Source organism: Betta splendens, chromosome 21 (assembly GCF_900634795.4).
Source record: "Betta splendens chromosome 21, fBetSpl5.4, whole genome shotgun sequence".
Lineage (NCBI taxonomy): Eukaryota > Metazoa > Chordata > Actinopteri > Anabantiformes > Osphronemidae > Betta > Betta splendens.
Window position 1 is genome coordinate 3,129,464 of NC_040899.1, and position 24,969 is coordinate 3,154,432.

Here is a 24,969-nt window from a genome sequence, read left to right on the forward strand (position 1 = left end):
ACAGGTGTCAAAATAATATAATAATAATAATAATAATAATAATAATAATAATAATAATAATAATAATAATAATAATAATAACAATAGCAATAATAATAATAATAATAATAATAATAATAATAATAATAATAATAATAATAATAATAATAACAATAACAATAACAATAATAATAGTAATAATAATAACTAAACAGCACTGGATACGTTCAGGCTAAAACTAAACCTCTAAAACACAGAAGACAAATAAATGGAATAAACCTCAAAGGACAAAGTGCAGGACATCAAAACAAAAATCTTTCTCTTCAGAATCTGATTCGTCTAACAGTCATGCTTACAACTAATACACCAGCAGGGAGGAAAAGCTAAAATACCAGCACGCACAGGTGATTCAAATCATTAATCAGACCTGGCAACACACAGGAAATGATGTCAACAAAAAACAGAAACAAGAGGAAACAAAACAACAGTGCCTCAGGCCAGTTGACACAGTTTTAGAGGATTGGTGGAGATTATCTGCACATTTTATTGTAATGACAATATAATCATTACTTGGTATCAATGAACAAAACACTTGCTGTCAGGCACGTACATATGTAAACTGGATCTATAGTAAATAACAATGCTGCAGAAGAGTCACGATGGCAGGACATTCCAATATGGCAGCAAGTTTGACAGATTGGTAAATAACAATAGCAACGAGGCCGACACAGAAAAGCACCAAAAACTACAAGTATCTGATCATTCAATCCAAATACTGAGTCTGACTGCAGCCACAACAACAAACATCTGCTATGAATGTCTTGGATTTCATTATAAACGTTTAGGTTTGATTATAAATGTTTGTTTGAAACACAAGTGAAGAGTCAATTGTCACGTTTGTGCCACACACTCACCTCTCCACTGATACCTGTTCAGGCAGCTGTGGAACAAAAGACACTAATTGTTGAGTCATTGTGCTTTAACCCTTCTTCTTCTTGTGCCTTTTTAATGGCGGCTGGCAAACTGTGTAGTGCATTACCGCCACCTTCTGTATTATACTATGCAGTTTCCAAAAGAAATACTTTATCCTGATCACTAACCCCGTCTCCACTACAAACCTAAGCACCGCTCTGTTTCCTAAACCCCTGTAATCATCAAGTCTGTCCCTCTTCTTCCCCCTTTCAGTGCCTCTGTCATCCTACCTCTTATGTCTGTATGTATGTATAATCGACAGTGTATCAGAACATGCTCTACTGTTTCCTCCGCTCCAAACTCACCTTACTGTCTCATGCGTTCCTAATATTCTTTTAGTACTGTTTAACCCAGTATGCCCGAATCTCATCCTACTGATCACATCATCCCTTTTCTTATTCTCACTACATGTTATCATCGCCCCCACCTTCCTTTTTATGCTATAATACCATCTTCCCTTACTCTCTTTGTCTCAGTCTTCTTGCCAAATTACTACAATTTGTATTACCACATCTTGTCTAGATTCTGCATGTATGCTTCTTATGCTCTAATGAGCTACTGGACTCAGACCCTATTAAAACTTCCTTTGGTTTATTTCCCTCTATCCATTGTAACGTAAATCATAAATCACAACTAATTCCCCTGTGAAAACTGACAATCCATCACTCATTCTTTTACTTATGACTCATTCTTTTACTTGACAAATGCCACTCCTACTTTACCTTCCACTGTTCTAGATGCATCTGTATATACTTTCACATGATCGTTATACTTTAACCCGGTGTACTCTTCTGCTTCTTCTACTTCATTCTCTTCTTTATCAATTCCCAATCTACTTCTGCCTCCTCCAGTAACCATGGTGGCATTACTGAGCTTGCTACAGTTGGACTCATCTCCTTATCCTCTACCTATTACAGAACAGATCAATCCATTATATATAATTTTTAAAATATTTCTATCAGCACCCCACCTCCTCCCTGAGATACCTCATTATGTTCAAAACCTTTTCACTTTTCTTCACAACCTTCTATATATGTTCCCTCCATGTCAGATTCTTATCAATCCAGATCCCAAGGTACTTAAAACTATGAACTTCTTCCAACACCTCCCTGTTCAACTTAAGTTTAACCTGACTGACTCTCCTTCTCGTAAAATAGATGACTCCAGATTCCCCACCTCAGTGCCCATGTTTCCACCTAGTTTATAGCTTCCTGCATTTTCCTAGTGATATACCCTACATTTTCCCCTCTTTTCTACATAACCCCATCATTCACAAATGATGCTTCTTCTTTAAATTTATCCACATTACTAAATCATTTATCATTATGGAGAATAGCACCGGACTAATTATACTCCCCTGTGGTGTTCTATTAACCACTAAACACCCAGCACTTACTTCATTCCCTATTTTAACTCTTGTTTGCCTATTTGTGAGGAAGTCTTTGATCCATCTGAACATTCTTTCCCGTATCCCGTTTTAATATAACTTAATTATTAGTCCCTCTTTCCATAACATATCTTATGCTTTTTCTATATCAAAAAAAGACTGCACAACCAACTATTTATTGCACTGTGCTTTCCTGACTTCATGTTCCAAACAAAGTGCTGGGTCTATGGTACTCCTCCCCTGTCTAAAACCACTTTGATACCTTTTAATTAATCCATTTCTCTCTAGATAATATACTAGCCTCTCGTTCACCATTTTGTGCTTTAACCCAGTCAAGCAAAGGAAACATGCGGTTCATAGGCTTCATTTTCTTCTGGTGTTTATTGACAGTTGGCTGACAGCTAATTGGTGCATTACTGCCACCTTGTGGATTGTGGATCACAATGACTACTTGCCAATATGCAAAGATCCTGAAGCTCGGTGGTCTGAAGAACCTTCTGTGTGGTTGCTCAGTTTGGCTTCACCTCCAACTCCATGAATATTCCTTCTGGTTCTAGGCATCTTCTATTTTACATTAAACAACACCACTGTGCTTCTAGCAACACTAAACACATTAGATTTAGTTTTATGTGTGACGTTATGTAGTTTTAGGAGTTGATGATCATATTATATCATATTTTTTGTATTTCTTTTACAAAAAGGACACAAAAAATGAAAAACATCCCTTCTGTAACAAACTTCAAGGAACAGAACTGAAAAAGCTGGTGCCACCTGCTGGTAAACTCTCGGTGATGCAGACACATTAAAGATGATGTCAGCAAGAATAAAGTGAGCAGCGTGATTTATGGGATATAATGCAGGGATTTACACTATATAGATCACTGTGCATTCATTCCTATACAGCTGTGTCATCTATACAGTATAGAACAAAGTGAATATTGATAAAATCATTATGTTTTGAAAAGAAAAAGACTTAAGGTTTAAAGTAATAGTGAGACATGCACTCAGCTCCCATAGGACAGAAAACGTAGGAAAGGCTGGGGCGCCCTCCAGTGGGGAAAGAACACACAGCAACTTAAACGTACACCTGTCTGTAAGTTACTGTTTGAGACCAGTAGCGGCCAAATGCCCTAATTAGACATTAGATAACATAGAACTAGACTTTATGTAATTCTCATATCATAACAGATTCTGCTGCAGAATTCAGCTGCTTGTAAAATTAGAACTTAGAAGATGCATGAAGACAGAGGATTTACACATACAAATAGATTTACTGTAGCAGCAGATTTATGTTGACAAAATCATCAGTCTATGATTTGTAATGGATCAATATTATTAAGATAATTAATAGAGAGTATGATTAAAGTCTGTTCTAATCGCAGATGGTTACATAGCTGAAGATCTGACATTTGTGTTGTTTTGTATAAATTTTCTGGACATCAACAGCTCAAACAACATGTAACATTAAACATCTGTTTCTTCTTCCACCTTCATCTGTTTCACTCCCTCCCTGACAGTGTTGCTCTACAGTAACTTGGCCTCACGAGACTCTGACTGCAGAATCTGAAGAGTAAAAATGTGTTTAATGGCTTTTCTGAACCAGGAGTAAAAAAATGTGTATATCACAGGATTCAGACAGGAGTTACTATACAACAGCCAAATGACAGTGGACGTGGCCTCTGTCGAACTCTTTTCAGCGGAAACAGACGAGAAGTAATATGGAGCTGAGCACAAGAGGAAGACGAGCACCACGACGCCGAGCGTCCGGGCCGCCTTCAGCTCCGACTTCTTAGGCTTCACGGCCTCTGAACGGCGCAGAGCTGCAAGATGAGAGCGCACGGCGCGAGCCTGAGACACGGCCACCACAAACACCCTGACGTACAGACACGAGATGACCACAAAGGGGCCCAGAAAGGTCACCATGAAGTCCACGGCCACCTGAGCGTACGTGATGGTGACGATCTGCTCTCCGTAGCAGAAATCATAACTGTGCTGTTGCTGAATGAAGTCTCTGAGTATCCAGCTGCTGTGAACGGCAGAAAACAGCCAGCACAGACACACGCAGAGCTGGACTCGGCCCACAGTCACTTTGGTGGAGTAGAACATGGGCTCACAAATGGCCACGTAGCGGTCCACGGATATCAGAACCAGGTTCCCCACAGAGACACTGACTAGGAAGTAACTTAGGAAGGCATTTAACAAACACAGGAAGTCGCTGAGGAGCCAGCAGCCCTGGCTGAGGATGATCTCTATCGGCATCTGCAGCGAACCCACGAGGAAGTCTGCCACGGCCAGAGACAGGACCAGCAGGTTGGTGGAGGTGTGGAGCTGCCTGGAAGCACAGGACACAGCGAGACAAGCAGCGACGTGAGGACAAACCAGGATCAAACACGTTATGTGACGTGACAGAGGTTGGTGCATGTGCAGAAACGTGTCATGCTAAAGATAAACACTGTTCTCATCAGAGTCAGCTGTTCAACATAACCACAGCAACAAAACAGGAGCTCTTTTTCATCCAAGCAGAGGAATGTGTCTCTGCCTGAAGTGGGAGACGGAGACGATGACCAGCAGGTTGAGGACCCCTGTGAGGAGAGCGACGGCCGACTGCAGACTGAAGATGAGCAAGGCCTCCGTCTGAGGACGAGACCACTTCCTGCAAGAAGTGTTAAACTGTGGGAAGCAGAGAGCGGCGTCTTCCAGCGGCTCCATCATCAGGGAAGAGACGGAGCAGAGCTGTGACAGGTCATTTATGCTTAGCCGCCCCACGTGCAGACATGATGGGAGGAGGCTGACTGGCTCCTCAGCACACTCTGCTATAGATCACAAGCAAATATGGATAAATATGGTTTTTGGGGACTGATTTGTGTGTTCGCATTGAATTCTATTTGAAGGAAAACTTCTGGTTGATCAGAACGATGTCAGGTAATATTTAAGAATGAAGGGACACTCCATAATTTCTATGCTAATCAATTATCATTTATTCCCCCCATTAGACGCCTCGGCAGATGGTTTGCCGTGGGCTCAGAAACTACAACTAGTGCTTCCTGGTTTTCTCTGTACCTGCCTCAGCAACGGTCAGGCGGAGAGGGGGCGGGGCCATTCTGAGAGGGGGCGGAGCCAGGCAGATTTGTAATTTTGTTCTGCTTTGTCTTATAATAATTGTTCATTTACTGAGATGATGTTAACTCAATGTGTTATGAATCTACAAAGGTTTGGAGGAGCTGAGTGTCAGGATACGGCAGAGAGCGGACCCACATGCACAGTGCCAGGACACGAGGTAGGTGGTGAAAAAATGAGGTTTATTCCAGTAATCGTTAGTGAAGACAGTCCAGGTCATACACAGCAAGACTCAGGTTTAAGGTACAAGAACGGCAGGCGTAATCAGGTCCATAGACAGGCAAGGTTCAACAACAGATTAGTCACGACTACAGTACCAGTCCGGGTTGAGCAGAAGTCGGCGGTCAGAAGTGCGGAACAGGATCGGAAACGGGATGATTTGAACTGGTAACTGTTGTTCCTCACTGGAGCCGACAGCGACGGCCCCCTCACTGGAGCAGACAGCGACGGCCTCCTCACTGGAGCCGACAGCGACGGCCTCCTCACTGGAGCCGACAGCGACGGCCTCCTCACTGGAGCCGACAGCGACGGCGTCCTCTCCGGAGCTGGCAGTGCTGCCTGCGGCTGCCGAGCTCGACGGAGTAGACGCCGGGCCTGACCGGGCAAGATTTGAGCTTGTCTGATGTGTTGTGCCACCTGGCTGGGACAAGCCTGGAGCCTGAGTGCGACATGACAGGACTGGAACCTGAGCGCGACTCGACTGGACTGGAACCTGAGCGCGACTCGACTGGACTGGAACCTGAGCGCGACTCGACTGGACTGGAGTCTGAGCGCGACTCGACTGGACTGGAGTCTGAGCGCGACTCGACTGGACTGGAACCTGAGCGCGACTCGACTGGGCTGGAACCTGAGCGCGACTCGACTGGACTGGAGTCTGAGCGCGACCTGACTGGACTGGAACCTGAGCATGACGTGGGAGTTCCAGGGCTCACGCAGGGCAGGTTCCCTCAGGATGAGAGCGGCTGCCTCCTCAAACAGTTGTTCCCTTGCGCCCTGTTCAGCTGTTGACTCAGCGGTGTTCATAAGGTGGGCGAAAAGGAATGCGACTGGAAGAGTGCAGTGGAGGCGGATCCGCTGGACAATGCTGTCCGGGATGCCTGCTATTGCAGTGGGACAGTCAGCCAGCGGGCCGGAGAGATCCTCTGCCGGGGAAGGGAGCCGTTCGGACACCGTGACCGCAGTCTCTGGACCTAGGACCCTGGAACCGTGCCACCGCCGACGTCGTCCGGAGCACCTCTGACTGGCTGTCGGCTGAGGCGCTGGGAGCGGCGCGGGCTGGGTTTGCTTGACTGGGTCAGAGTGGTGGACAGAGATGGCGGCATCTGGCGCTTGGGCTGGAGCCGACGAAACGGCGACAGGAACAGGTGCTTGAACCGCCGGAGCGGCGACAGGAGCGGAAACTTCAGCCGACGGAGTGACGACAGGAACGGGGACGTGAACCGTTGGAGCGGCGACAGGAATGGGAACTTTAGGCGACGGAGCGGCGACAGGAACGGGGACGTGAATCGCTGGAGAGTCGACAGGAACGGGAGCTTGAACCGCCGGAGCGGCGACAGGAACGGACGCCGAAGGAACGTCAGCAGGAACAGCTGCGGCAGCACAGGCAGACGATGCGCGCAGGGCGCGTGCCAAGCCCCTATTTATTCGCCGGAGTCTGTCATAGAACGCCTGCACCCCGGGAAACTCAAGCCACCAACGTTCGTTCTCCAGTATTTCGAGGGCGAGTTTCACTAGGCAGAGACGGGCATCAAGACTGGGCACTTCCGCATATTCTTTAGCTAGTCTCTGGAGGTCCCCGCGGATATCCTCCGGTAAGCCCAGGCAGCAAAACTCCATTCTCTGGCGAGTGGGAAGTGCACGCAGCCGAACAGACAGGGAAAAAGGAAAAAACGAAAAACAAAAACAGGCACTGACCTGGATGAAGTCTGGCCAGATCGTTCTGTCAGGATACGGCAGAGAGCGGACCCACATGCACAGTGCCAGGACACGAGGTAGGTGGTGAAAAAATGAGGTTTATTCCAGTAATCGTTAGTGAAGACAGTCCAGGTCAAACACAGCAAGACTCAGGTTTAAGGTACAAGAACGGCAGGTGTAATCAGGTCCATAGACAGGCAAGGTTCAACAACAGATTAATCACGGCTACAGTACCAGTCCGGGTTGAGCAGAAGTTGGCGGTCAAAAGTGCGGAACAAGATGATCTGAACTGGTAACTCTTGCAACGTGACGGCTTGAATTCACAACAATCTGGCAACTGGCTATGGTAAGTACTGGCGCTTATACAGTGAGTTATATACATTGAGGACTGATTGCTGAATTATTGACGGGTGTGCATGGTGAACTGGGAGTGACAAGAAACAGGTGTGATCAGGATGAAACAGGAAGACCTTTTCAAAATAAAACAGGAAACAAAAACAAAACCTGACAGCATGAATGAAAACAGGAATTCCCTCAGACTAAAACGGGAAACAAAACCAAAACCTGACACTGAGGCCTCAGTTTACTGAGATAGTATCATACTATAGGTGCATTTTCTAGCTAGCAATGCCAGAAAATAGGGCTTGGGGCTTCACACAAAAAAGTTACAATGTGTCTTAATTCAAACACCATGATCATTTGCAAAGTAGAAAGGATCTCTAAGCCAGTTAGGGGCTTTTATTACAGTTTTCAAATAAAGCTTAAAACTTTAAATAAATTCTTAACCAATATTTAGCCTTTAATAAAATTTGCATTGATTCTTTGGGTTAATCTGGAATGTGTTTTAGAGGATTGGTGGAGAACATCTGCATATTTTATTGTAATGACGATATAATCATTATTTGTATGACCACACAGATTTTTATAAACTTTTATTGCTGTCATTGGATTGAAACAGTGCCACTCCTTCATTCTTGCTACTTAGAGGTTGCTATGGCTTCAGTTGTCCACCAGATGTCATCGTAGCTGAAGGCTTGACTCTTTGAATCTTTTTTGGCACAATTGTTGGGAAAGCCTCAGTGCTGCATGAGGCTACACTTGACCACTACTACTCAGACCTAGCTGTAATATTATGCTGCAGAGGAGTCACGATGGCAGGACATTCCAATATGGCAGCAAATGTAAAGCTTAACAGATTGGGAAACAACAAAAGCAACGTCTATATGTGTCAAAGGCAGAAAAGAAAAGCACCAAAAGCTACAAGTATCTGATCATTCAATTCAAATACAGAGTCTGACTGCAGCCAATACAACAAACATCTGCTCTGAATGTCTTGGGTTTCGTTATACACATTTAGGTTTGATTATAAATGTTTGTTTGAAACAGAAGCGTCAGTTTTCATGTTTGTGCCACACACTCACCCAGAACCTTTGCACCGAAACCTGTTCAGGCAGCTGTGGAACAAAAGAAACTAATTATCAAGTCATTGTGCTTTAACCCAGTCAAGCACATGGTTATAAAAGCAAAAGCGTGGTTCATAAGTTTCATTTTCTTTTTCTTCTTCTGATGTTTATTGATTGTTAATTGAATGCCTGACAGTTAATTGGTGCATTACTGCCACCTTGTGGAGTGTGGATCACAATGACTACGTTGCAATTTGCAAAGATCCTGAAGCTCTGTGGTCTAAAGACCACAGTACTTAGAGGACATCCCACAGGGCAGAGGGCAACGCTCGGGCACCTTCTAAAGGTGAACGAACAAACAACAACCTCTGCATAAACCCGTTCATCAAACACTGTCAAACACAGTTTCATGTCATTCTCACACTTTAACAAGTTTTGTTGCATAATTTTGTTGTTTGCAAATGCAAAATGTGAGAAGTTGTATGTAGATAGAAGATTCACACATATGCAAAACCTTTAGCAGCTTTCTGTTGATAAAATGAACAAGTTCCCTAATGCATAATTTTTAATGGGTCAATATCATGAGGATAAATAATAGAAAAACATATTAGTCTGATCAAAATCTGTTTTAGTCACAGATAGTTGCATAACTGAAGGTCTGACGTCTGTGTTGTTCTGTATAAATTGTCTGGACATCAACATCAAACAACATGTAACATCAAACATCTGTGTCTTCTTCCACCTTCATCTGTTTCACTCCCTCCCTGACAGTGTTGCTCTACAGTAACTTGGCCTCACGAGACTCTGACTGCAGAATCTGAAGAGTAAAAATGTGTTTAATGGCTTTTCTGAACCAGGAGTAAAAAAATGTGTATATCACAGGATTCAGACAGGAGTTACTATACAACAGCCAAATGACAGTGGACGTGGCCTCTGTCGAACTCTTTTCAGCGGAAACAGACGAGAAGTAATATGGAGCTGAGCACAAGAGGAAGACGAGCACCACGACGCCGAGCGTCCGGGCCGCCTTCAGCTCCGACTTCTTAGGCTTCACGGCCTCTGAACGGCGCAGAGCTGCAAGATGAGAGCGCACGGCGCGAGCCTGAGACACGGCCACCACAAACACCCTGACGTACAGACACGAGATGACCACGAAGGGGCCCAGAAAGGTCACCATGAAGTCCACGGCCACCTGAGCGTACGTGATGGTGACGATCTGCTCTCCGTAGCAGAAATCATAACTGTGCTGTTGCTGAATGAAGTCTCTGAGTATCCAGCTGCTGTGAACGGCAGAAAACAGCCAGCACAGACACACGCAGAGCTGGACTCGGCCCACAGTCACTTTGGTGGAGTAGAACATGGGCTCACAAACGGCCACGTAGCGGTCCACGGATATCAGAACCAGGTTCCCCACGGAGACGCTGACTAGGAAGTAACTTAGGAAGAAGTTCACTGAACACAGGAAGTCGCTGAGGAGCCAGCAGCCCTGGCTGAGGATGATCTCTATCGGCATCTGCAGCGAACCCACGAGGAAGTCTGCCACGGCCAGAGACAGGACCAGCAGGTTGGTGGAGGTGTGGAGCTGCCTGGAAGCACAGGACACAGCGAGACAAGCAGCGACGTGAGGACAAACCAGGATCAAACACGTTATGTGACGTGACAGAGGTTGGTGCATGTGCAGAAACGTGTCATGCTAAAGATAAACACTGTTCTCATCAGAGTCAGCTGTTCAACATAACCACAGCAACAAAACAGGAGCTCTTTTTCATCCAAGCAGAGGAATGTGTCTCTGCCTGAAGTGGGAGACGGAGACGATGACCAGCAGGTTGAGGACCCCTGTGAGGAGAGCGACGGCCGACTGCAGACTGAAGATGAGCAAGGCCTCCGTCTGAGGACGAGACCACTTCCTGCAAGAAGTGTTAAACTGTGGGAAGCAGAGAGCGGCGTCTTCCAGCGGCTCCATCATCAGGGAAGAGACGGAGCAGAGCTGTGACAGCTCATTTATGCGTAGCCGCCCCACGTGCAGACATGATGGGAGGAGGCTGACTGGCTCCTCAGCACACTCTGCTATAGATCACAAGCAAATATGGATAAATATGGATTTTGGGGACTGATCTGTGTGTTTGCATTGAATTCTATCTTAATTTCACTAAAGTCTATCAGGCATCAGTGCATGTAATGAAAGCTAAATGTGGTCTGTTATACGCTATAGTTGCATCACATTCAGAGCTTAGACGTACTCCGCTTGTAAATGCTCTGGGGTCCCAGCGTGACGCGGGAGTCTTCTGAGAGCCCCTGTAGGAGTCACATTAAAGCGGCGCTCGTGCTCCGCCGCCTCCTCGCTGACGATGGAGCCGCTGGAGGACGCCGGCGTCTGCTTCCCGCAGCTCAACGCCTCCTGCAGGAAGACTGCGCGTCCTCGCTCCGAGGCCGTGCTCGTCTGCAGCCTCCAGTCCTCCGTGGCGTTGCTGACTGTGGTCCTCAACCTGCTGGTCATCATCTCTATCTCCCACTTCAGGCAGAGACACACTTCTCTGCATGGCACAAACCTCAGTCATCACAGTTCCATAACAGAGGCTGCATTGGCTCTGTTTTGTCCTGATTCTGCTGTCGTGTCCTGTTGGCTTTTCCCTGTACTTGTGTTTATGCTGGTGTCCTGTGCTTCCAGGCAGCTCCACACCTCCACCAACCTGCTGGTCCTGTCTCTGGCCGTCGTGGACCTCCTGGTGGGTTTGCTGCAGATGCCGATAGAGATCATCCTGTACCGAGGCTGCTGGCTCCTCAGCGACTTCATCTGCGCCCTCAATTTCTCCTTAAGTTACCTCCTGGTCAGCGTCTCCGTGGGGAACCTGGTTCTGATATCCGTGGACCGCTACGTGGCCGTTTGTGAGCCCATGTTCTACTCCACCAAAGTGACTGTGGGCCGAGTGCAGCTCTGCGTGTGTCTGTGCTGGTTCTGTTCTGCTGTTCACAGCGGATGGATCCTCAGGGACTTTGTGAAGCGACAGCAGCACAACAGGTTGGAGTTCTGCTACGGGGAGTGTGTGGTCGCCATCACGTACGCTCAGGTGGCCGTGGACTTCATGGTGACCTTTCTGGGCCCCTTCGTGGTCATCTCGTGTCTGTACGTCAGGGTGTTTGTGGTGGCCGTGTCTCAGGCTCGCGCCGTGCGCTCTCATCTTGCAGCTCTGCGCCGTTCAGAGGCCGTGAAGCCTAAGAAGTCGGAGCTGAAGGCGGCCCGGACGCTCGGCGTCGTGGTGCTCGTCTTCCTCTTGTGCTCAGCTCCATATTACTTCTTCTCTGTGGCTGCTGAGGTGAATTCGATATCAGGGACGTCTGTGTCTCTTTGGCTCTTGTATTTTAACTCCTGTTTAAACCCATTGATTTACACCTTTTTTTACCCGTGGTTCAGAAAAGCCATTAAGCACATTTTTACACTTCAAATACTGGAGCCTGAATCCTGTGAAGCCAACATACTATAATATTGTCCACACTACACTGGAGGAACAGTAACATCAACAGTCAGAACCTCTTTGTGACTTAATGCTAGAAGAATATATATACCTTTAAATTTCTTTTTTTTCAGGTCAAACCAGAAAGAAATATTGGAAAGCTTGTATGTGAGCATTCATGTATGATTTATGTTTTTATGATCCCAATAAAAATAAAAAGCAAAGAAGAGTTCAAGGCCTTTATTGCAAACTGTTCATTACTTGAAAAACTGCTACAGATAAGTTAGATGTGAGAACAGGCTTCAGGTTGTCGGTGGTTCTGAACTCTCTCCAACGCGATCCTCTTCACGTGTTTTACTTCATCACAGCTACAGACTTCAGTGCCACACGAGTTTGTCTGCAGCAAACATCCATTACCATGTGTAAATGCATAAATGATGATGCTTTCATGTGGACAGAGCTCATTTGATGTGTCTTAGTGTCTCGGTGCTCAAGTTACACTGTATCACAAATGTCAGTGAACCTTCACATACGCATTCAAAAAAGGACGTTTGAATCAGATATTTTAAATGATCCTTGTTAAATGTCCTTTTCATGTAAATGGTGTTTTTTAGGCTAATTCTCTTGTTGAGCAGAGTTACCACTGACACAAATCAGTAATGTGTGATGTGTGAGCTGAGGCACATGTAAAGACAACTCTCCTCTTCCTCTCTATATATAATATAACTATTTCCATTTCTTTGACTGTGGCATGTGAATCGCATCCAGCAGATGGCAGCCTGAGCTGGATGAGTGTGTCTTGCAGCAGCATCAGTCCTGCTGCTTGTACCAGTGGCACTTTCTGCCTCAAGTTAACTTAAACCAGTTAATGCTGGAAGTTAACTTGGACCAGTTAATGTGATGCCCCTAAAATAGATGCGTTCTCTTAGTGTTTGTTCAAAATTTATCAACTTTTTTTTTATCTCACTATGCTTTATGAAATACTAGTGAGCACAGGTTGGGTACCAGGTGTGTGTGTGTGTGTGTGTGTGTGTGTGTGTGTGTGTGTGTGTGTGTGTGTGTGTGTGTGTGTGTGTGTGTGTGTGTGTGTGTGTGTGTGTGTGTGTGTGTGTGTGTGTGAACCAAAAGACGTATTTGAAGTGGGAACATTTTGGCCTTCTTTGAAGGCCAAGATGTGATTTTAGGCAAGTGTTAAACGTCTCCCATTAGTTATGACGTTAGGGTTAGGATGAGGAAAGGCATTATGTCAATGGTGGTTCTCACTTTGATCAATAGTTTTGTACAGTATGTTGTATGAAGTAGAGTCAAATAAATCATTTTCATAAAGCATTTTCCCACCACTGATCCGACTCATTTCAACCATCATGAATCTAACAAGCCACAAGCTTTACATTACAGTAAAAAAGGTTCCATCCAGATGTTGTATATGAACAATAACAAAATAATAATACATGTGCAGTGTGATGATATTGATACTGTTTACGTGTCATTGTTTTTATCCTCATTTATTTAAAAAAAAATCATTCTTCAGCTGTATTTCATTTAAAGCAGGACGCATCAGCATCTGATTCCACACAGATCCACATTAAACACTAACTCTCAGTCACAGTCATGTGAGCGTCTTCAACACGTTGGTCTCAGAGGAGTTTGGCTGCAGAATCTGCAGCGTCACAATGTGTTTCATGGACTTTCTGAACCAGGGGTAAACGAAGGCGTAGATCAGAGGGTTTAGGAGTGAGTTACAGTAAATCAGCCAGTACTGCAGAGTTGTAGATAGTTCCCACGTCGGGTTGTTCAGAATACCAACAGTGATGAGACAAAGCGGACTGTAGCAAAACAGGAACACGACCACAACGACCCCGAGCGTCCTGGCCGCCTTCAGCTCCGACTTCTTGGGCCTCACGGCCTCCGATCGCTTGAGTGAGAAAGCAGCGATTTGGGAGCGCATGGCTTGAGCCTGAGCCACGGCCACCGCGAACACCCTGCTGTACAGCAGCACGATGACAGTGATGGGCCCCAGGAAGGTCACCGCCGTGTCGAAAGCGTTCTCAAACAGGCGCAGCACAACGACACACTCCCCAGAACACAGATCATACTTTGGGTCGTCAGAGAACATGTCTCTTATCATCCAGCTGCTGTGCACGGCAGAAAACAGCCAGCACAGACACACGCAGAGCTGGACCCGCTTCACCGTGACCTTAGTGGAGTAGAACATGGGCTCACACACGGCGATGTAGCGGTCCACGGAGATCAGAACCATGTTCCCTATGGACACGCTGACCAGGAATTCCCCAAATAGGAAGTTAACGACACAGAGCGCGTCGCCGTGCAGCCAGCAGCCCTGGTAGAGGAGCAGCTCCGTCGGCATCTGCAGCAAACCCATAAGAAAGTCTGTGACGGCCAGAGAGAACACAAGGTAGTTGGTGGCTGTGTGGAGCTGCCTGCAACAGGAGAACAGCGACACTGAACGCATCACGCAGCATCTGGAAAGAGGACAAGTTGATCTAGCAACACATGTACGGCACAGAGACCAACAGAACCAACAAGCAGAGAAACGGGTCTCTGCCTGAAATGGGAGATGGAGACGATGAGCAGCAGGTTGAGGAGCACGGTGACGGCGGTCATGCTGGACAGCAGGCTGGTGAGGAACGTGGAGCGCACGCGCTCGCTTCTGCTGCACGTCAGGTTGTGGAGGTCAGGAAAGCACAGCTCGGTCTTGTCCATCAGCATGGCGGCGGTGGAGCAGCTCGCACGGCTCAGCCCGCGGCTTCTCTGCACATTTATGCCTCTCTCTCCTCACCCCCTCCCTCCCCCTGCCACCTCTCATGTCCCTTCCTCTCTCTCCCAGTCCTCAATCAAACATCTTTTTTTAAAACTTTCAACTGTGCTTGTTTGATATTCCTGTAATATTGAGCAGTAAAAGATGGAGAATACAGCAGTAGTTTAGCTGATAACTGCTGTTTATTGTCCATCATTCCTAAGTATGTACCTGTTACATTAAAGTATCAACATGGTCAATGTTTTTTTGTTTCTGCTCCCATTAGTGGTTTAATAATAAAATAATTTTCTTCTCTTGGGTTCATTTAGATGTTTGTGGATGTTACAAATTCAAGAAAGGAGCAAAAACTTTCTCACTGCACGATTTAAGTTGTAGAAAACACAGACGACGTGAAGCTGAATCCTCCCCAACGTCACACATAACGATGAGAAGTAAAAATATGAATGAAATGTTTCTTTCATAAAGTCATTGCTCATAGCTTCACCTGCTGAACAGTCATCATGAGGAATGAGCCAAGATCCCAATAAACAGTGATTAAAGTGCTGGAACGTTCTGACTTTATGTCCGTGTTCTGCTGAAACAAGTTTCATTGCTTGTGTATTTTCTTGTGTTGTTTGGATTTCACTGTGTTAATCACGAAACTGACATGAATTCATTTAGAAAGATTTATATTCAGCAAAAGCAAATGCATCACATGATGTAATGAATAATCAGAGTCTGAGCTGTGACACAAAGGAAACGCAGCGAAGCACAGACAGTGGAGCAGAAGCGGTTCATGAACACAGACCCTTCATCACTGATCATCTAAGGCCGGCTTCAGTCAGTGTGTGTTGGATCACACAGTTTCTCCATCGATCACCTGCTGACTTCATGTAGTGTTAATAATGTGTGTATGTGTGTGTGTGTGTGTGTGTGTGTGTGTGTGTGTGTGTGTCTCTACAGCACGTTGGCCTCTGAGGAGTTTGGCTGCAGAATCTGCAGCGTCACAATGTGTTTAATGGACTTTCTGAACCAGGGGTAAACGAAGGCGTAGATCAGAGGGTTTAGACACGAGTTGGAATAAACCAGCCAGTACTGAATGGTTGCATCAAAGGCCCACGTGGAGTTGTTCATGATACCTACAATGATAACACAAAAGGGACTGTAACACAAAATGAACACAACTATTACAACCCCGAGCGTCCTGGCCGCCTTCAGCTCCGACTTCTTGGGCCTCACGGCCTCCGATCGCTTCGCGGCGAAGGCGGTGACGTGTGAGCGCATGGCTCGGGCCTGAGACACGGCCACCGCAAATATCCTGACGTAGAGCAGCACGATGACGGCGACGGGCCCCAGGAAGGTCACCGCCGTGTCGAACGCCACCTCGCTGAGCTTGAACTCAGCCGCACACGCCCCGGAGCAGAAGTCGTACCTGTGCTGCTGCTTGAAGAAGTCCCTGAGTAACCAGCTGCTGTGCACAACAGAACACAGCCAGCACAGACACACGCAGAGCTGGACCCGCTTCACCGTGACCTTAGTGGAGTAGAACATGGGCTCACACACGGCCACGTAGCGGTCCACGGAGATCAGAACCATGTTCCCCACGGACACGCTGACCAGGAAGCCGCCCATGAAGAAATTCACATCACATATGAAGTTTCCGAGGAGCCAGCAGCTCTGGTAGAGGACGAGGACGCTCGGCATCTGCAGGAACCCAAGCAGGAAGTCGGTGACGGCCAGAGAGAAGACGAGCAGGTTGGTGGTGGTGTGGAGCTGCCTGCAACGAGAAACGAGACGCTGACGCACACGCCTGCGAGTCTCAGAGGGTTCATGGAAGCAGAAACGCGCCGTGCCTGAAGTGGGAGATGGAGACGACCACCAGCAGGTTGAGCACCACGGTGAGGACGGCGACGAGCGCCAGCAGGACGGCGCTGAGGCGGGAGCGGGGGCGCGTCCGGCTGCACGAGGCGTTGAGCTGCGTGAAGCAGAGCTCGTCTCCGTCCATGATCAGCGTCCTGCTGGTCCAGCGCTTCACGCCTCCTCAGCCTCGCTTTATCCCCCTCGCTCCCCCCCCCCCTCGCTGTGTGGGAGCTCTGACCCAGGGGGCTGAAGGCACAGAGACGCTGCACGACTCAGTAGAGAGAGGGAAAGAGGCTGGTGTTGACCTCTTTGTCTGACGTAACTGTAGAAGCTAAACCCAAAATCATACACTTAAATCTGTCAAGTCATAAAAGACATTTTTTCTGGCTTCGCTCTTTCATGTTGACCTCCAGATTCCAGTCATGTGTTTCCATTGTCCAATAGACAACAAAGGTGACGTGAGTGGGCTTTGGGAGACGGGGGAGGAGCGAGGACTCCGCTTTAAGACGGACCCGGGCTCAGGAACCGCCGCAGCATCCTCCGTCGCCATGGCGCCGCTGGAGGCAGCTGAGCTCTGCTTCCCGGAGCTCAACGCGTCCTGCAGGAAGCCGCAGCAGCGCCGCTCCGGCGCCGCGCCGCTCTCCGTGCTGCTCTCCTGCATCTCTCTGCTCACGGTGCTGCTCAACCTGCTGGTCATCGTCTCCATCTCACACTTCAGGTTTAAAACGATCGTTCGCTATCATCATGTGTCATGTGTGCAGCCTGCCATGGAGTCTGAGCTGCTGCATGACTGTGTTCCACTGTTCCTGCTCATCGTGTGCTGATTCCTCTTCCTCCAGGCAGCTCCACACTCCCACCAACCTCCTCCTCCTCTCTCTGGCCGTCTCTGACTTCCTGGTGGGTTTCCTGCTGATGCCGGTCCGGATCCTCCTTTTAGACGGCTGCTGGTTTTTAGGGAATTCGCTGTGTGGGCTGTTCTACTACGTCTCCTTCGTCCTCACCTCAGCCTCGGTGGGGAACATGGTGCTGATATCGGCTGACCGATACGTGGCCATCTGTGACCCCTTGGGTTACTCCACTAAGGTCACACATGAGCGGGTTCGAGTGTGTGTGTGTGTGTGTTGGGCCTGTTCTGTCTCCTACAACGGTTCCATTCTGCACGACTTCCTCATGCACCCAGACGCATATAACTCCTGCTATGGGGAGTGTGTGGCTGTCATCAACTATGTAACAGGAGCTGTAGACGTTGTGTTGACATTTATTGGTCCAATCACAGTCATCATTGTTCTGTATGTGAGAGTCTTTGTCGTTGCTGTGTCTCAGGCTCGAGCCATGAGGTCTCAGATCGTGTCGCTCCAGGGTTCGGTTGGTGCCGTCTCTAAGACGTCAGAGAGGAAAGCAGCTAAGACTCTGGGAGTGGTAGTGGTTGTGTTCCTGCTCTGCTTCTGTCCGTACTTCTACCCGTCTCTGGTGGGTCAGGACATGTCCACCAGTGTGATGTTTTCTGTTTTCGGCGTGTGGCTGCTTTACTGTAACTCCTGCCTGAATCCAGTCATCTACGCCCTTTTCTACCACTGGTTCAGGAAATGTGTCAAGCTCATAGTCACTCTTCAGATCATGCAGCCTGACTCCTGCGACGCCCACATGCTTTAGACCTGCTCTTATTCCTGTCGCCTGCTTTCTATGATTGCTTCTTCATCTGGTCTTTTGTGGGGCCTTATATTAACTCTGGTGTCTCTTATAGTTTGATCCAGACGTCTCCACAAGCACCTGCTGAACTGATCCAGACTCAGACCAAGCGAGCATTAAACTGTAACATTTATGAAAACAATTAGATGTCCTGATGAATTTAAGATTAGCAACATCAGATGTGTTTTTATTTGACATTTGACAGTAAATGATGCAAACCATCTGCAGCCAACATTAATACATTTGTTTCATACATACACTGCAGAAAATAACACGTCATATATGATCATGTATATTTCTTTATTGGTTTGTTTGAACACAAGCAGATGTTGTTGCTTCCATGCTTCTGCTGATGTGACCCTCTGTGTCAGCGCTGGCTCAGATCTGTCCAAATATTCACACACCGGTATTTAACATACACGAGTTCAGGCACATTGGCTCCAGGTCATGGAACTGTTTTTATGTTGTCATACATGTTGTTATAGACCTGATGTAAGTCAGAAACAGATTTCATCTGTGTAAAAGAAAATCTCTTTAAATAAATAATAAAATAATGACATTTGTTGATAGTGATTATTGGTTCTGTACTTTAGTTTCATGTGCATTCATTTTTATTAAATAAAGTTCAATCACAGCTCAGTGTCCCAGCTCTTTACTGTATGTTATGAGAACATCCTCCTATTAACCATCATTATGTTGGTGAATTATGTAACTATAAAGCTACTTCACTTTCTCTCTGAATTATCTTCATCATAATCATTTAGAGGCATCACAGAAAACATCACATGATTTACTGTATCTTTGTGTTTAGTCACATATACATGAGCCGCCTCCAGCCCAGAGTCTCTCTACGGCATGTTAGTGTCACAGGATCCAGGCTGCAGAATCCTAAGTGTAACAATGAGTTTAATGGATTTTCTGAACCACGGATAGAAAAACGTATAACTCACAGGATTGATGCAAGAGTTGCTGTACAGCAGCCAAATGGCTGCAGACGTCCCACCTATGGAGCTGATCTCAGTAGCAATGGTGAAAATGTAATATGGAGCTGAGCACAAGAGGAAGACGAGCACCACGACGCCGAGCGTCCGGGCCGCCTTCAGCTCCGCCTTCCGTGGTTTTGGGGCTTCTGAACACGGGAGTGCGACAGCTTCAACCTGCGAGCGCACGGCGCGAGCCTGAGACACGGCCACAACAAACACCCTGACGTACAACAGCGTGACGACAACGAAGGGGCCTAGAAAGGTCACCACGAGGTCAACGGCCACCTGAGCGTACGTGACCGCGACCACACACTCCCCGTAGCAGAAGCTCAAACCGTCCTGCTCTCTGAGGAAGTCCCTGAGGATCCAACAGCTGTGAACAGCAGAACAGAACCAGCACAGACACACGCTGAGCTGCACTCGGCCCACAGTCACTTTGGTGGAGTAGAACATGGGCTTACAAACGGCCACGTAGCGGTCCACGGATATCAGAACCAGGTTCCCCACGGAGACGCTGACCAGGAGGTAACCCAAGGAGAAGTTGACAGTGCAGATGAAGTCGCTGAGGAGCCAGCAGCCTCGGTACAGGATGATCTCTATCGGCATCTGCAGCAAACCCACCAGGAGGTCCACGACGGCCAGAGACAGGACCAGCAGGTTGGTGGAGGTGTGGAGCTGCCTGGAAGCAACATCAAACAACAAGCTTTAGCTGCGAACCCAAACCGATTAGACATCACGGCAGGAAGCCACTGAGAACGTTCCCAACATGTGGAGGAGTGGGTCTCTGCCTGAAGTGGGAGATAGAGACGATGACCAGCAGGTTGAGGAGCACGGTGAGCATGGCGACGAGGGACTGCAGGCTGCAGACGAGCACGGCCTCGGAGCGGGGCTGCAGCGACCTCCTGCAGGAGGCGTTGAGCTGCGGGAGGCAGAGCTCTGCTACCGCCTCCATGATGAGGGGGAGAGGACCACAGCTTCCTGGGCGAAGCAGTTTTATCCCCGTCGCCTTTCACCCTCCCATATGCACATGTCACCAGGGGAGAGATTATGTCATTAAAACGCTTTATTGAACAACTTTATGCAGCCGATTCACTTCCTGTTTCTGTCCCATGGTCCATTTCCTCACCTTCGTCCTGTAATCAGAGTGGATTCCTTCCACCGGCTGCACCTGCCACATGATCAACTCTGCTCTGAGCTCCTGAATGGATGGTTCTGGTTGTTTGGCTTCTGGACATTTGGACTGTTTGTGTAACATATAATTTCTATTCTCCACCTACAGAAGGACTCTTGGTGAGGTCTTACACCTCTGTACATGAGTTGGAGAGCGTTCGGATGTGACAGCTTCAGGGGTTGATCAAACGTGACGTGGCAGAAATGTCTCCAAACGTCGTTGCTGTTTGTTGTGAATGACGGGGAACTTGGCAGCAATTGTTGCTGGTTCTTCAACATCTCTGATTATGATTTTGTCAGGTGAAACAAAGGAAAGCAGGCGTCACAACATTCACACACTTAATTCGTTCCTGAAGCTGCTCCTCATAATTATATTGTAACTTAATGAATTGAATAGATCATGTTTTTTCCCAAACCAAGGAGTGATTGCATCATGTGATAATGATGGAAGTTGACTCTGTCATTCACACCTCTGAGTGTAGTGGAATCAGGAGACACTAATAAAAGCAGGTGTGAAAATGTCTGGACCACAGACAAACACAAGCAGGAGCAGCTAATTGGACTCACTGAGATGTGTGTGTGTGTGTGTGTGTGTGTGTGTGTGTGTGTGTGTGTGTGTGTGTGTGTGTGTGTGTGTGTGTGCGTGCGTGTGTGTGCGTGTGTGTGCGTGTGTGTGCGTGTGTGTGTGTGTGTGTGTGTGTGTGTGTGTGTGTGTGTGTTCAGGGTCACTAACAGAACGCAACCAACATGTGGAGAAAGTTTTCACTGTTGGTTGTCAAGGAATTAATAACGCACGTCAAAGAATTTCTTTCCTTTTATTCTGAGACATTTTCTGTCTGAATCAGAGGTTTTAGACAGCAGCATGTTATAAAGGTGGCAGATGAAGCGTTAAGCAGCGTTCTGGCCTGTAAGGACGACTCTATTAGCAGCTACAGTCACAGATCACTGTGACACTGCAGCGATGGGGGACCTCACGGCCTGAGTCACCACCACCAGGTGATGATGATGATGATGATGATGAAAGGAAGCACAAAGATGAAAATCAGACCTGGAGATGACCAATAATGAGTATAACCATCACACACTGTCCAGCACAAGAGTAGAACCTGCCCGGCTGCTTCATGCTGTGTTTCACCAGAGCACAAAGAAAGATGAGGGAACAGGCCCAGCTCACACATGCCCACTGGTTGGTCATTCTGTAGCAGTGATGCAGAGGGTCACAGTTACTGCATGGAGCTAGAAGTCATGATTAAGTCTGAACTATTATACAGGATGCACATGAGGTCACAGAGGAGCCAGCAGCTGTCAATGAGCATGATCTGAAACAGCCAGAGGAGGCCGAGAAAGACCTCTGATACAGACAGAGGAGGAGGAGGAAGAGGAGGAAGAGGAGGAGGAGGAAGAGGAGGAGGAGGAGGAGGAGGAGGGTGGAAGTGTGAAGCAGCTTGGACAAATCCGTCTGGTGACGTGATGATATAATTACACACATGTCGTTCAAACCCTTTCTACCACTAATATGAACTATCAGAGTCGAAACATGCATGAACAGAAACTTTTAGTCGGTCGACAGTATATTTTATTTTTACTCTGCTCGACTCCGGTCAAACACGCTTCCTTGACGGCTGTGATCCCAGTGTGTTTACAGCACATTGCACAGAGAGGAGCCAGGCTTCAGGATTTGAAAGGTGGCGATAAGCCTGATAGATTTCCTGAACCAGGGGTATAAAAGCACGTAGATCACAGGGTTCAGGCAGGAGTTGAAGTAAAACAGACAGATTACAAAGGCAGCAGATGAAGCACTTAACAAAGTGCCCATAAGTGCAACACAGTAATATGGACATATGCATAAAACAAAGACTAAGACAACCACACCGAGGCTCACGGCCGCTTTCATCTCAGACTTCTTGACTCTGACCTTCACTGAACACTGGAGAGACACAGACGCGATGTGGGACCTCAGCGCTCGAGCCTGAGCCACAGCAACAACAAACACCCTGATGTAGAGAACGATGATGACGGTGATGGGCGCGATGAAGGAACAAATCAGGTTGAGAGTTTGTTCTACAAACTTAACAACGATCACACACTCCCCAGTGCAGGACTTGAAGCGGCCTGGTTCCTTCATGTTGTCAGTCATCACCACCCAGAGCAAGCAGAGGGAGGAGAGCCAGCACAGCCCGACGCACACTTCAACCCTCCTGTGTGTGACTCTGCTGGAGTAGTGCAGAGGGTGGCAGACGGCCACGTAGCGGTCCACGGACACCAGCACCATGATGCCTATTGAGGTAGAAGTGGTAATAAAGTCCACAGCGCAGTACAGAGTACACATGAGGTCACCGAGGAGCCAGCAGCCGTCGATGAGCATGATCTGAAACAGCCACAGCAGACCCACAACCAGGTCCGACGCGGCCAGAGAGAGGAGGAGGAGGTTGGTGGGGGTGTGGAGCTGCCTGCAGAGGAGAGACGCGTTAGAACCCCACGCAAGCCCGGCAAAGCTGCAAAGCTGCAAAGCTGCAAAGCTGCAAAGCTGCAAAGCTGCAAAGCCGCACACTGAGCGGCGCCTACTTGAAGTGGGCGATGGAGACGATGACCAGCAGGTTGAGGCTCACCGTGAGCAGGGAGACGCAGGACGGCAGGATGTAGATCAGCGCCGCGGGAGCTCGGGGACGCTTCGCCTTCCAGCAGGACGTGTTGAGCTGTGGGAAGCAGAGCTCAGCCTCCTCCATCATCAGACGCCGCTCTCTGACTGCACTGCCACTAATGCAGGTCTCGTGTCCCTCCCTTTGAGGTCCCTCCTTCCTTTTTGTTTAATCATAAAGTGTCACCTTTACACATTGGAGCAAATAAAGGTCACACACACTAGAGACACAAGTAAGAAACTGAAGGAGCTGAGAATCAAAGCACCAACAGTGACCTGAGGGTCCTGAGATTAACACAAACACCCTAAAGCCTCATTCATGTACATATGTCTGTCACACCAACAGTGGGTGAAAGTCATTTCCTTTCTTCATTTGTGTGAGTCTGTAGGTTCTGGATTAACTACACTTCAGACAAAGCTTTGCAGGTTTGTGCAGCTCAGGTTTGGCCTCCAGACCTGCATGTTGTGTGTCTCTACAGCACGTTGGCCCAGAGGAGTCAGGCTGCAGTATCTGAAGGGTCAGGATGAGTCTAAGAGACCTCCTGAACCAGGGGTAACAGAAGGCGACAGGCGTTGAGCGAATACAAGCAGATGACGAAGGCCGAGGTGCTCATCAGGTCGTCTTTGCTTGAAAGAGAGACACAATAGAAAGGACAGAAACACGGGAGAAACACGGCTACGACCCCCCAGCGTCCTGGCCGCCTTCAGCTCCCATCTCTCAACTCCCAGCTGTGAAACGGCTGCGATGTGAGACCTCAGAGCTCCAGCCTGAGTCACAGCAACAACAAACACTCAATGATGAGCGATGATGGGAGCGACGAAGGAAAAGCTCACATCTGCAACTCCAGCTGCATCACTGATGATGATGACGCACTCGCCAACGCAGGAGTTGAACCTGCCTGGTTGACTCAGAACATCCATCAGAACCAGAGTCTGGAAGATCACAGAGCAGATCCAACACAGACACACACACGTGGACTCTCCTCTGCGTGGCTGTGACGGGGTAACGCAGGGGTCACAGATGGCCACGTAGCGGTCCACTGATATGAGAACCATGGTTCCCACCGAGGTGGAGGAAATGATGTGGTCTAAGTACTGGTAGAGGGAGCACATGAGGTCACCAGGACCCAGCAGCCCTTAATGAGCATGATCTGAAACAACCAGAGGAGGCCGACGAAGAAGTCACAGACGGCCAGAGAGAGGAGGAGGAGGTTGGTGGAGGTGGAGCTGCCTGGAGGAAGAGGACGAGCAGTCACATCATTAACAATGCTCAATCACACCCCATGCTGCTGCGGTTTGTCGCATGTACTTGAAGTGTGATGGAGACGGTGAGCAGCAGGTTGAGGAGCACAGTGAACAGAGACAGGGAGAACAGAGGGACGGAGGTCAGCGTGGCCTCATAGTGAGGACGCTTGGTCCTGATGCAGGAGGCGTTGAGGAGCTGAGGGAAGCATCGCTCCGAGTCCTCTGACGCCTCCATCACCACAGAAGCTGCTGAGCTTCCTGTAACCCCTCTACTTCATGGCCTCGCGCTCCTCCCACCTCTGCTCCTGCTTCGTCTTCCTCCTGACCTGTGGCCTGTCTGGGACGTGACGCTCCTCTCTACTCCTGGAAGCGACTGCAGCAACAAGGTCAAAGGTCACATGA

The 24,969-nt window shown here is 47.9% G+C and overlaps 8 protein-coding genes across 8 annotated transcripts; 2 read left to right on the forward strand and 6 right to left on the reverse strand.

Annotated features, from left to right (window-relative positions):
* Window positions 1-3,164: 3,164 nt before the first annotated feature.
* LOC114847840 (trace amine-associated receptor 13c-like) lies at window positions 3,165-5,047 on the reverse strand. The gene is made up of 2 exons (XM_029137916.3): window positions 4,878-5,047; window positions 3,165-4,670 (listed from the first exon to the last, which is right to left on the reverse strand). Exons 1-2 carry the CDS (start codon window positions 5,045-5,047, stop codon window positions 3,863-3,865), a joined length of 978 nt encoding a protein of 325 aa, XP_028993749.2. The 3' UTR covers window positions 3,165-3,862.
* Window positions 5,048-9,516: 4,469 nt separating this feature from the next.
* On the reverse strand, window positions 9,517-10,754 carry LOC114846983 (trace amine-associated receptor 13c-like). The gene is made up of 2 exons (XM_029136269.2): window positions 10,566-10,754; window positions 9,517-10,358 (listed from the first exon to the last, which is right to left on the reverse strand). The coding sequence occupies exons 1-2, from the start codon at window positions 10,736-10,738 to the stop codon at window positions 9,551-9,553; spliced, it is 981 nt and encodes a 326-aa protein (XP_028992102.2). The 5' UTR covers window positions 10,739-10,754; the 3' UTR covers window positions 9,517-9,550.
* A 4-nt stretch (window positions 10,755-10,758) lies between these two features.
* LOC114846984 (trace amine-associated receptor 13c-like) lies at window positions 10,759-12,855 on the forward strand. Its single transcript, XM_055505264.1, has one exon. It carries the CDS (start codon window positions 11,121-11,123, stop codon window positions 12,252-12,254), a length of 1,134 nt encoding a protein of 377 aa, XP_055361239.1. The 5' UTR covers window positions 10,759-11,120; the 3' UTR covers window positions 12,255-12,855.
* A 676-nt stretch (window positions 12,856-13,531) lies between these two features.
* LOC114846985 (trace amine-associated receptor 13c-like) lies at window positions 13,532-15,132 on the reverse strand. Its single transcript, XM_055505265.1, has one exon. It carries the CDS (start codon window positions 14,695-14,697, stop codon window positions 13,834-13,836), a length of 864 nt encoding a protein of 287 aa, XP_055361240.1. The 5' UTR covers window positions 14,698-15,132; the 3' UTR covers window positions 13,532-13,833.
* An 807-nt stretch (window positions 15,133-15,939) lies between these two features.
* On the reverse strand, window positions 15,940-16,987 carry LOC114846987 (trace amine-associated receptor 13c-like). The gene is made up of 2 exons (XM_029136272.1): window positions 16,836-16,987; window positions 15,940-16,759 (listed from the first exon to the last, which is right to left on the reverse strand). Exons 1-2 carry the CDS (start codon window positions 16,985-16,987, stop codon window positions 15,940-15,942), a joined length of 972 nt encoding a protein of 323 aa, XP_028992105.1.
* Window positions 16,988-17,110: 123 nt separating this feature from the next.
* On the forward strand, window positions 17,111-19,154 carry LOC114846988 (trace amine-associated receptor 13c-like). The gene is made up of 2 exons (XM_029136273.3): window positions 17,111-17,560; window positions 17,682-19,154. The coding sequence occupies exons 1-2, from the start codon at window positions 17,265-17,267 to the stop codon at window positions 18,493-18,495; spliced, it is 1,110 nt and encodes a 369-aa protein (XP_028992106.2). The 5' UTR covers window positions 17,111-17,264; the 3' UTR covers window positions 18,496-19,154.
* A 225-nt stretch (window positions 19,155-19,379) lies between these two features.
* LOC114846989 (trace amine-associated receptor 13c-like) lies at window positions 19,380-20,466 on the reverse strand. The gene is made up of 2 exons (XM_029136274.1): window positions 20,303-20,466; window positions 19,380-20,193 (listed from the first exon to the last, which is right to left on the reverse strand). Exons 1-2 carry the CDS (start codon window positions 20,464-20,466, stop codon window positions 19,380-19,382), a joined length of 978 nt encoding a protein of 325 aa, XP_028992107.1.
* Window positions 20,467-22,314: 1,848 nt separating this feature from the next.
* Window positions 22,315-24,802, reverse strand: LOC114846990 (trace amine-associated receptor 13c-like). Its single transcript, XM_055504871.1, has 3 exons — window positions 24,632-24,802; window positions 24,342-24,417; window positions 22,315-23,288 (listed from the first exon to the last, which is right to left on the reverse strand). The coding sequence occupies exons 1-3, from the start codon at window positions 24,800-24,802 to the stop codon at window positions 22,324-22,326; spliced, it is 1,212 nt and encodes a 403-aa protein (XP_055360846.1). The 3' UTR covers window positions 22,315-22,323.
* Between the last annotated feature and the right edge of the window lie 167 nt (window positions 24,803-24,969).